General features: G+C 24.1%; 1 protein-coding gene across 1 annotated transcript; it reads left to right on the top strand.

The window, feature by feature from the left end:
* Nucleotides 1–266: 266 nt before the first annotated feature.
* LOC145836208 (uncharacterized) lies at nt 267–12,296 on the top strand. The gene is made up of 12 exons (XM_082944026.1): nt 267–394; nt 3,635–3,694; nt 4,428–4,543; nt 5,380–5,477; nt 6,531–6,666; nt 7,199–7,337; nt 7,955–8,017; nt 8,575–8,665; nt 8,915–9,052; nt 10,375–10,464; nt 11,270–11,358; nt 11,907–12,296. The coding sequence occupies exons 1-12, from the start codon at nt 278–280 to the stop codon at nt 11,979–11,981; spliced, it is 1,212 nt and encodes a 403-aa protein (XP_082800152.1). The 5' UTR covers nt 267–277; the 3' UTR covers nt 11,982–12,296.
* Nucleotides 12,297–12,591: the final 295 nt, after the last annotated feature.

The following is a 12,591-nucleotide window of genomic DNA, read 5'->3' as shown; positions in this document are numbered from 1 at the left end:
AGTGAAGGAGAAGATAGATTTTAGTAAAATAGTCTTTTTTCATGTTGTTGGTTTGCATCTTCCATAAGTTTCCTATTGAGCAAACTTTAGTCGCTTATATCTCAAAAATTACTTATATTTGTCTAAGTAGTTAAAAATGTCTGAAAGCTCAGATATAAGTCTACAAAATAACTTTTTAGAATCAAGGTGGAACCCTCTATACCCTTTTAATTTCTTTAAAATATGAGTTTGTGTTTAGTATAACAAAACTTTATTTATAGAAAAAATTACTAACAAAATGAGCAAATTAACTAAAAAGGAAAAGTCAGAGTTAGCAAGAAAAAGAGCTATAGAAGAAAAATCCAAAGAATTTGCAAAATCTAAAAGTTTAATACAAAGTGCTCTTACAAATATAGTTAGTTGAATTTTTTTTTACTAAGAATTATTAATTACAAAGATTTGTATCATTATTTATAATCAAATGTGAATAATTAACATATTTTTAGTATATTTCTTTGACTTTTGTTTGAGTTTTTTTATATAGATTTTATAGTATTGTTTTATAAAGCTTTGATACTTTGATATAGTGATTTAACTTATAGAAATAATAATTTAAACTAAACTATGTATCTGAAATTTTGTCTTTATTGAAAAATTAATTTAAGTTTATCTGAGCTTCTTTAACAAATTTTTTAAGGGCATAGGGGGGGGGTAAACACCCTTTTTTGGTTTTTGATCTTATTTTATATAGTTTTTACTAAGCTACAAGATGCTTTTTACAGATTTTAAAAATTCAAAATAATTTTTGAGATATAGCTGGTCAAAGTCAGAGGCAACAATAGGTTCCTTATGGGAGGCGCAAACTAAAATGGCAAAAATAGACAATTTTACTAAAAATCTATCTTCTCCTACGTTTTTTGAGATAACTACCTCAAACTTTCAGGAAATGTTCCTTGCAGTATTTAGAAAATTCTGTCGAAAGGAATTTTGAAAAAAATAAAAATTAAAAATTTTATATAAAAAATAAACAAAAAAAACAGTTTTTTTTTGGTTTTTTTGTTATAAAATTTTTATTTTTAAATTTTTTTAAATTCTGTTCCGACAGAATTTTCTAAATACTGCAAGGAACATTTCCTGAAAGTTTGAGGTAGTTATCTCAAAAAACGTAGGAGGAGATAGATTTTTAGTGATTTCTAGTTATTTGCCGTTTTAGTTTGCGCCTCCCATAAGGATCCTATTTTTGCCTCCGACTTTGACCGGCTATATCTCAAAAAATATTTTGAATTTTTAAAATCTGTAAAAAGCATCTTGTAGCTTAGTAAAAACTATATAAAATAAGATCAAAAACCAAAAAAGGGTGTTTACCCCCCCTATGCCCTTAACAGCATGTTTTAGAAAAAAAAATGATGTGCTCTCTGTATTTTTATAAAACACTCAATGTTTTTATTTTATGCTTTTTATTTATTTTTTTTGGGTTGGATTTGTTTGTCTAAAAGTTTTTTTTTTAAAGTAAAAAAATTAAATATTAAAAAAGTAATTTTTTTTCATGGTAACCATACCACACATACTTAATAAGATAAACTTAGTTTTGTTTGAACTTTTAACCAAAACCACGGCATTTCTTTTTAGTTTCAAGATGTTTTTTGACTTTTTTTTCCTAAAAACTTTACTTTAAACTTATTTTAGGTATATTAGCTTTACATTCAATAAACTTCTAAAACTAATTACTAAGTAGTTTTAAAAGTTTATTGTCAAAGAGAGTTGAACTCTTTAAAGCGTTTTGAGCTTATATGTGTATTAAGAATTTGTATGTTTTTTCAAAGAATCAATCATTTATTTTATATACTTGATGCCATTAAAAAATCACAAACAAACCTTGACCGTGTTGTAGACAGATTTGAGTATTATATTTAATATAATAATTTTGTCTAAGTTATTTATATAAACTCAGGCCTCAAGTATCATTTTGATGACAACAAAAATGTAGTGTAAATATAAAATAATAAGTTTAAAGAGTTCAACAGATAACAACTTTATTTAAAATTATACCTTGGTGTACTTTTGCAATGCAATGTCAAAGCAAAAGTTTTAAAGTGCTCGGTGTTTAAAGAAACAAAATATTTGGTGAACTGAACTTAATTAATTATATAAGTTTTTAATTAAAAAGTCTATCAACAAATGTTGTAATCTGTTTTTTTGATTTTTGATTTATTAAAGAATAAAGTATCATTTACTAATTAGGTGTTAATTAGAAGAGGATTGCCATAAAACCTGAAATTGTGGAAAACATGTAATTTGACAATTTAATCAAAAAAGCCTGTAAAAGCCTTTTATTTAAGAAATTTAAAAAAAACCTGGTTTTTCGAACAAAGCTCACTTGAAAACTTGAGTTTAAAAAAAGTACACTAAAAACAATGAAATTTCTATTAGATAAAAAATATTATCATATGCAATATTTTTTTTGTACTTTTTAGATGTTATTTGTTATAAGACACATTTAAATTATCATTACTGTATCTTTCAATATTTTAACACCATCCAAAAAAAATTTTTACCTTAATTTTAATTATATACTAAAATGGAAAACGAACTTATACTTTAAAAACCTTGAAGAACTTCAGAAAACCTGGAAGTTTAAAAAATCCTATTGTTATAAGCATGTAACAAAAAATAAGATAAACACGTTTTCTGTTTACATGTCTCCATTGTAACTTAAGATTTAAATTGTAACACTTATCCCAAACTATGCTTTAATTTAGTTTTTGGTTTAATACTTTTAAATTTTTAACTTTATGCTGTAATACAGTTAATAAAAAGTATTTTAATTTATTGTTTTATGCTTCATATAAGTCAAATTTTTGTATTTACTGTACAGCATTTAGGTTCATATAGACTTTTATCTTTGAATTGTATAATTGATAAGAGTTATACAACTTGATTAAACATCTTTATGCTGTAATTTCTTACTGTTCTAAAATTACCAGTTTCTGATACTAAAAAGTTAAATGTTGTAAATTGTTATAGATTTTTTTTCTAAGCAGGGTTGCCACACACTTGGGGAGCTCAGGAAACTCAGGGAATTTTAATTTTTTTTTAAGCTCAGAAACTTTTTTAGTCACTCAGGGTAGTTTTGTTTTTTTCTAAAAATTTCAGGGAAATTTAAAAATTTTTTAAAACATCTCAGGGATTTTTTTTTTCTAGATCCAGAATGAGATTTGGTTAATCCAGTTTTAAAATTGTGTTCAAAACAGTTAACTTTATTTATTCTTAAGATTTATTAGAAATTTTTAAGCCTTGCGGCTAGTTCTTCAAAATTCTTAGAATTAACATTGTAATTTTTAATAATTAATAAAATTTAAGTATTTGAAAAAAGACTCAGGAAAGTTTAAGGTTATTCAGGAAAGTTTTTAGTCACTCAGGGAAGATTTTTTGACCCAAAGAGTGGCAGCCCTGTCTAAGTATTCAACTAGTTTATTTTAAATGCATTTAAGATCTCTACTTATTTGAACTTGTTTTTCAGTTTAGCCACTTTAAAGTGCTATTTTATAACCTGTAATACAATTAATTGTATACCTGAAATTAGTTTTTTATACCTCAAAAACACTACTCTGAAAGCAGTAATATAGTAAAATGTAACACAAATACTTTTAAACAGGACAAATCAGCTAGCAAATCAAATCATGTCGTTTTTTCTGACTCCGATGATTCAGATGATGTTAGTTTGAAAATGTTAAATATATTTAATCAGCTTTATAATATTAGTCAAATAATTTAGTTATAGTTTGTTAAGAATTTAGTTGTAAAAAGGTCTCTAATATATTGCTGTAAACAATTTTAAGAAATAAATAATATGTTTAAGTTTAGTGGTTTAGAAGGTTATTTTAATATCACAAAGCAAGTTGACCAATGGTTTGAAGTATTGAATAATATATTTTGTATGAAATTTATTCTAAAATGCTACTGAAAGTATGTTGAAAAAATAAATCAGAATAATCTCGAATATTTTATGAGGATAGAATTTTATTTTTCTTGTACTTTTAGAACTTTTTAAAAACAAGAAAAATAGAAAAGTATATACGATTTAAGCAAACAAAATACTTTTATTATTCTTAATTCTGAGGATGGCTTGATGAAAAATGCATCAAGCTTAAAACACGTCTAAAGTAAAATATGTCTTGTAAAATATACTTATCAAATAAAAATAATTTCGTTTTAGATACTTAGATTATTTAGCTTTATAAGCCTTTATCAGTTACTTTTCTTATTAATTTAGTTCATATGAAGATAATAGCTTATTTGAAAAAGTGTTTAAAGTAAGTGTAAAACCATAAAAATGTACTTAATTTCTTATAATTTGATTAATAAGTTTTCTCATTTGACAAGTTTGTATAAAGGTTTTAGTCTGTTTTTGAATTTTTAAAAGTCAATCTATATAATTTCAATACCAGAACGCCAACGAAGATGTGTTGGGATTTGAAAATGATGATGTGGATTTGACTTTTGGCGAGAGAAAGCCTCATTTTGAAGGAAAAAAGGGAATGAAGCTGATGAAACAGCAGATGAGGTTTTTGTTTTAAAGTATAATTTTTAACATGTTTATTTTTATTGTATGCATATGCTTTTAAAATGATACGGCCGCAGAGTGTGTTTAGTTTTCACGTAGCACGCATGATAACTTCTACTGAAAAGTTAATCTTTTTAAAATTTTATTAAATATTTTTTAAGTGATAATTAACTTGGAGTTTTTTTGTACGTTGTGTAAAATGTGTGTTTAACTGTGACGCAAATCACTATATTCCTTTATTTAATGTTTTTAGAACGTTATTGAAAATGCATTTTAAAATGATTTAAATAAAGTTAATTTCTAAAATGCAAAAAAAAAAGTTGAAATTATAATTATGCAAAAAAAATATATTTTAGAATTTCAACATTATGTTAAAGATTTTTTACGAACTAAAATAACACTAATATAAAGAAAGCTGATAAAATGTTTATGAATTTTGAGCACATTCATTTTGTATTGTAGTATATAATGAACTGTATTATTTATTTTCAGTGTGTTTGATCACAAAGTTTAAAAAAATTTATATTGTAAACGCATGTGATAGTTAACAAAATGCGTATAGAATAGACATAAATAACATGATGACGTGTAAATTTACATAATTTTAGTATTTTAAAATATGCTTTATATCAGATAACAGATCTAATATAGATATAAATTACATAAAAAATATATATGTAGTTTTCTAAATGTTTTACATCTTTAATTCACAGCATTGGAAGTAATCCTTGGTACCAGATAGCTGATGTAATACAAATTTAAGTATAATAGATACATATAACATAACCTTTTTTATATGCATTAGATAGTTTTTACATTCTTCTAATTTTATTCAGCATTGGAAACGACCCTCGGTTCCAGATAACCGACGAGAGATTCGCAATTGAAGAAGATGAAGATGATAATGATGAGGATGAAAGTGATGAAGATGACGGTTTGAATATTTTTATTTTGAAGTATTCAGCTGGTTTATTTCAGATGCATTTAAGATGTCTACCTTTTTAAATTATAAAAAAATATTTTTAGTATAGCCAACTTTAAAGTACAATTTAATAACCAGTAACACAATAGATTGTGTTACTGAACTAAGTTGTTTTTTTACCTTAAAAATCATAATTTATATGCAGTTTTAGCTCCTTGCTTGACTGTTTTTCTTAACCGTATAATTATTTTATCAATTGTTTATGAGCAGTACTTGGTTTAAAATTTTGAGCAAGTTTTTTTTTCAAAACCCAACACTAAAGTAATTCGACTTCGAAATTTTACAAACTGATGTTGGTTAGAGAAATTTAAAAAGATAATAATTCAATATTTACAAAACTAAAGACTTATATGAATTATAATTGTTTTTATTTGTTTCAATAATTTTAATTAAAACTTTAAACTTTTCTTAAAACTTATATATATAATCAAATAAAAATTAACTTCAGTACTGTTGTAAGATTACTTAATTACTTATTTACAAACTTCTATTATTTAATATTGAAAAAATATATAGTCATTACATTAAAATTACAAAGGTATAAAATTGTGAAAATAGTCAAAAATATTTGTTTATACTGTTCTTTAAGTTGAAAGTTATTATAGATAATTTTATTTAGATATATAGAAATAGAAAGTTATTGTAGAGACTATATTAAATAATAACAACCAATTATAATAAATAATAAATATATTATTTAGATTCAACTATATAAAAGTTTTTTATTTTTATGCAAAAAACAAAAACAAAATTAAACCATCTAATACAACATTTTAACAAACTTTCACCAGAATTTCGCGCCAACATGAAATTAGTAAAAAGCGCGTATTTATATTTATATATTTTATTTTTATTATATAAAAATGAGTTATTCTTTCCATTAACAACCCAGTTGAAGTGTGTTGATTCGTTAACACACAGAAACATGTGTTGGTACATTAAAGGAAGATTACTGTACAATTTGTTTGTATTTTTCTATATTTTATTTTGAAATATTTTCACCAGAACTACGCACCAACATGAACATACTGGAGAGCGTGGTCGGCCGCAAGAAGGAGAAAACGTTCAAGAAGTTCGTCGACATCAACAACAGGAGATTCGACCCGAGCCAACCTCAGCTGCACCAGAAGCACCTCACCAAGTTGTTGTTTTGAATGTTTTTAGAAAAATCCACAAAGTTTTTTATTTTCAGAAGCATCTCACTAAATATTTGTTTAGAATATTTTCAGAAGCATGTCACCATGTTATTATTTTGAATGTTTTTAAAAGAATCTAACAATTTTTTTTTGTTTTTAATATTTTTAGAAGCGTTTAACGAAATCGGTTTTCCTATTTTAATACTTCAAGTATTAGCGTTTATTGGTTTAAAATTTTATGGCACAGTGTAATTTTTAAAGTGTAAAATTCAGTTTAAATTTACTTTATTTAACACCAAAATTGTTTTTAGTGAACTTTTTATTTGTTTTATCGCAGCTTTTAAATAAAATTTTGTACAGTTGTAATTTTTTTCTATATATTGAACTTAATTTAATACACTTTTGCTACCTCTAAAAAGTTTTCAAGTAAAGAAAAAAGAAATTTTTCCAAAACCTAAAAAGTCTTTTTTTGTTAAGCAATCAATTACTATCGAACAGCGTTTTTATTTTTATCAAAACTGAGTTATGACGTTACAGAAACGACGACGAAGAAGAACCTCCGAAGAAAAAAAAGAAGAAAGTGAAAAATGAGACCCCGGCGCCAGCTCAAGACAACGAGAGATTTACAAAAATCAACTATGATGAACTCAAAGACGGTTTTAACTCTAAAAAACAGGTTTTTATTTGTTTTATAAAAATAAACTGTTTATTATTATTCACAAAAATCAACTACGATGAGTTGAAAGATGGATTCAATTCTAAAAAGCGGGCTATTATTAGTTTTATTAAAATTAACTATTTATTATTATTCACAAAAATCAACTACGATGAGATGATTCAATTCTAAAAAGCAGGTTACTAATTTTTTTTTTTAATATTTATTTTTTTAAATTTTCTACGACAAACTGAATAATAGTTTCAATTCGAGTAAAAAGGAAGACTTAGACTGTTTTCATTTTTGATGTTTGATAATTGTAATTAATAGATCAACTACGATGAATTGAAAGTATGATTCAATTCTAAAAAACAGAATTTATTGTAATAAAAATTTAGTGTTATTACTTTTTTTGGCGTGCACTTTTCAGGTTGAATTATTTTGCGTATAAGATAGAATGATGAGAAAACCTTTTTTTTTAAATAATATAACTTTCTTATTGATATTAAATTTCCGGTTTAAACTTAAGAAATAGCTATTTTTCGGCAAATATATTTCAATAAAAAATATTTTCTTCAAGAGATTAAGCAATTGAAGTTTAATTCTTATAAAATTTTCATCTAATTTTCAATCTGCAGCAAAAGAAGGTTGAATTTTTTTCATTGGAAGATATGTTCACCAACGATAATGAAGAGGAAAAGGTTATTTAATACTTGTTTTAAATTGGTCTAGTTAATTATGTTTAAGACACTTATGTTTTGTTCTTTAAAGATTTTATGAACGTTTTATTTAAGAGACTAGTATATTAGACTTTATTACTCAACTTGTATTTTTTTATTATCTGCTTCAAAATAGAATGAAATAATTTAATAAAAAAGTATTTAAAAGGGTATTAAAATAATTTATTAAATTAGTTTGAGATTAAGTAAAAAAGTTTTTGCAAAACTATTATTGTATAAGAAGTAAAACATTGTCGTATTACATAAAAAAAATGAAAAAATTGTAGTTAAAATTTGTATCAACTTTAAAAATAAACCATTTATGTAACATAATTAGACTAAAAAAACATTAAAAGAATTTTGATAATAGTTCGTTAAATGCTTTCAATAATTTAGTTTCCATAATGTTTTTATTCTATTATCATTTTTAAATGAGATTCACCAATTTTTAAGCAACATACCAATTAGAGGTTGTTTTAAATTAAACAACTTTGAATATTTTGTAATAAATCAAACTGTTCAATTAAGTTATTTTTTAGAATGAAGAAGCATCTGGTGATTCCCCTAAAGAAGGATTTTCTTTCAATTTTTCTGAAGATGAAGGGCAAAGTGCCAGTGAAGAAGAAGAAGGTTTTAGATATTACTTTTTTACTAACATAAGATAAGTTTTTATTGAACTATTAACGCAAAAAGTTATTATACGTATTAAGTTACAAAAAACGGTCCTAGTTTGTTAAAAGACTTATAGCTATGTGTATGTCTGAATTTTTGCAATTAAAAAATATTTTACAAACAAGAATAAGCTGTTGTTTTACGCTTTTAATATGTATTAATGCTTTTTGTATAACGATCATTAAATCTTAAAAAAAAAATTTATAGAAATGGAAATAGACGATGAAATGCCACCACAGAAAAATTTCAAAGCTTTTTCTGATAATCTTGATGAGGAATATTATGACTCAAATGAATACAGCGCAATAACGAAGACTAACGAGTTTAAATCAAATAAATATGAAGGTATGTTAATTCTATTCAAAGTATGGATTTAAGCGTTTACTAATAAATATCCTAGTGAAACAAGTTAATTTCAGTTTATGATAATAACAAAATTAAACAGTACTCTTTATTTATTACACTAAAACATATTTTTGTGTGTTTATAACTTAACACACTTCAACGGAGCTCTGTAAAAAATAGATACTGCAAGGAAACAATAGAAACTAAAATAGGTATATGTATTTTACCATTAATCTACGATAAACTCCTATATATATATGTGTGTGTGTATTTATAAAAAAACAGGAATAAATACTATAGATTATTGTAGATTAATGGTTAATAATAGTTATTATTTATATATAATGTTTTAAATAGTCGGATTTAACATTACAATATATAATATATTAACCATTAGTCTACAATAATGTATAGTATTTATTCTTGTTTTTAACAAACACATATATACATATTTACCTACTTGAGCTTCTACTATATCCTTACAGCAAATTTTTTTTTACAGAGCTCCGTTGAAAAGTGTTAACTTGTTAACACAGAGAAACATGTGTTAGTGTAATAAATAAAGATAAATGTTTAGATTTGGTATTTCATTTCGATATTTTTTATAACTAGTTAACCTTCTCTAAATAAAAATATTTTTGCAATACATGTACAACTAACATTCATAGTTCTTAAGTAGTTCAGATTTTTATTATTCAACATTTTTTCAAACTTTTATAAACTGATTATTTATTTTTGTAGTAATATATTATGAATTCTTATTATTTGCAGGAGCCTAATAATAATATAAGTTATTTTCAGTGCTTATTTATTAATTTTTTAGTAGATGAAACTTAATAAAATTCAAATTACTGTGAATTAGAATCTTTTTCAAATGTGTTAAAGTCTTGTACATCATATTAAAAGAAGATAGTTAATAGATTTCTAAATTTTCTTCTATAATTTAGATAGCTATTTGTCATAATTATTGTTTATTTTTTTCTAAAACTTTTTGAAATTCTCAACAATTTTCTACCATACCATCAACATCTTTAGATAAAATCTGAGTTTAGTTGCAATTACAGTTATGTGTTTATTCCTTGCAGACAAGTTAGAGTTTATTTGAGAGAACTTGTTGAATATTTTATTAGGTTTAAGTTTGTTTTGGAAAAAAAAAGAAGTCTCTTAAAAACACACACGTTTAAGTGTTTTCAGTAATTGAAAACAACCTGTTGATAGACAATAGTCGAATTTAGTGCTGATAAATTGCTTTTTTATCAAATATGGTAATTCGGACTTGAGCTAAGTTTTAATAAAAGTTCTAATTATTATATTTCATACAGACAAATCAGACGTAGTAGCACAGATAACCAAACTCACTTCGAAAGTTGGACTCAGAAGCATGCTGCTAAATACCGATGAATACATGGAAGGTATGTATTAAAATGTAAAACATTATAAATGTAATAGTTTATTAATACATTATAACGAATGTTGAATGGTGAATACAATGATGTATTATTTTATTATCGAAATTAAATATGTAACGAAAAATATATAATAATGAATGCAGGGTTGCCACACTCAAGGAAACTCAGGGAATTTTCAAGTTTTAGAAAATATCAGGGAAACTCAGGGAATTTTGATTCTTTTTTTAACTCCGGGCAGTTTTGGTTTTTTCTAAAATTTTCAGGAAAATTTTAAGATTTTTTGAAAAATCTCAGGGAAATTTTTTTCTAGATCTGGAATGAGGTTTTGTTAATCCAGTTTCAATATTTCAATTAAATAAGTTAACTATATTCCTTTTTAAATGGTTATTCAGAAATTTTTTAGCCTTGCGGCAAGTTCTTCTGTATTAATAGAATAAACATTATAATTTTAAAATAAATTTTTTTATTAAGGATTTGAAAATAACTTAGGGAAACTCAGGGAAGTTTAATGTTACTCAGGGAAGTTAATGTTACTCAGGGAAGTTTCTGGTCACGTTTTTGAAAGATGTTTAGACTCAAAGAGTGGCAACCCTGTGAATGCTTCGCTTTTCAAGTTTAATCGTAGCATAAGATGTTATTTATAAAATACTATGTTTATATAAGTTATAAGTAATATATAAAAAACGTACAGAAAATAAATATTATTTCAATACGTTTAATTTGTAAAAAAGCATTTAAAGATCAGTAAAAACAAAAAAGCACAACAAAAGTACTGTAGTTTGATAAACAAATTTGTATAACAATAAAGGAATGATGAAAATAGCTGTGAGTGGTGATAAGATTGAATTCGAACAAAAAGAACAGAGATGGGAGTGTAACAGAGAAGCATTCAGAAATGTTTGTTTATTAGTTCCTATGTTTTATGTATAAATTGATTATTTTGATACACATATTCATTGTTGTATTAACAAAATTAGGAAATATATAATTTTTAGTAAGTGCTATAAAACGTTCAGAAAAGTTACTTTTGTTGATTTTTAATTAACTTTATCTAACAGTTAAATTAAAAAGTGCTAATAACTAATAAGAAGTTGCAAGTTTTCAGGCGTTTGAGTTATTATTATTTTTTTATTATCATAACATAATTAATAAATGAAATTTTTACCAATATTCTTAATTACAATGGCAAGTTTCTATTAAAAATAATCCATAAAAAATAAAAGTCTGTTTTTGTAGTTGAATTCATTTTAATTAAATTGAAAACATAATATATTTAAACGAATTATTAGTGTTATTTAATACAATCTTAGTAAATTTTCAAACCTGTAAAGTATTTTGCGTTTTAGATAAAAATTCACTTGAGTTGCGTTCCACTCTGAATTTTTTTTAATCATTTATACCACAATTGTTAACACTGTTTTATAAATTTATAATAAAAAAAACAGGACTACAGAAAGAAATTTAAAGATTACAAGAAAAAGCAAAAACGAGCAGAAAAAGTTGAAATACCATCTTTTTAAACTTTGAATATTTTATTAGATACTATTTTTATTGAAACTATTGTGATTAGTTTTAGGTAATTTTATTATAATGTTATCAAAAAATTTTTAGGTAAATTTTAGAGCAACGTATAAAGTTTTTTTTTTGCATTGAAGTGAAATTAATGCTAAAATATTAGAAATTTTATCAGTAAAAAGTCAGGAAAGAGTTTCTTAATGTTTCTTAATAAATTTAATTAAAGCTTCAAAGTATATTACATATTATATTAAAAGAAGTACCGAAAGTTAACTAACAATATATTTTTTTCTTAAATATACTTACTACTAAAATAAATTTCAAGCAATTAACTTTTTATTTAAAAAATTGTTTATCTTAATGTAATATTTTGCCATATATTTATTAAGGTTTTTTAATTATTTTTTCAAAAGAAAGTTGTCTTTGTACAGAATCGATATATTAAAATAGTTAAAATAAACGTATCAGGGTGACCTAGCTATTTGACTTAAAAAAATCGAATTTTGAAATTTTTTTTGGACGACAATAAAAAATCTGAAAATAAGTGACTAAATTTTAAATTAAACCGTTTTTCATAAACATGAAATTAAGTGTTTCCAATGAATAACACCTTTT

This window comes from Thalia democratica, chromosome 5, assembly GCF_965202585.1.
Source record: "Thalia democratica chromosome 5, ktThaDemo2.hap1.1, whole genome shotgun sequence".
Taxonomy (NCBI): domain Eukaryota; kingdom Metazoa; phylum Chordata; class Thaliacea; order Salpida; family Salpidae; genus Thalia; species Thalia democratica.
The sequence above is the reverse complement of the archived record's forward strand: the minus strand, read 5'-3'. Positions and strand labels throughout refer to the sequence as shown.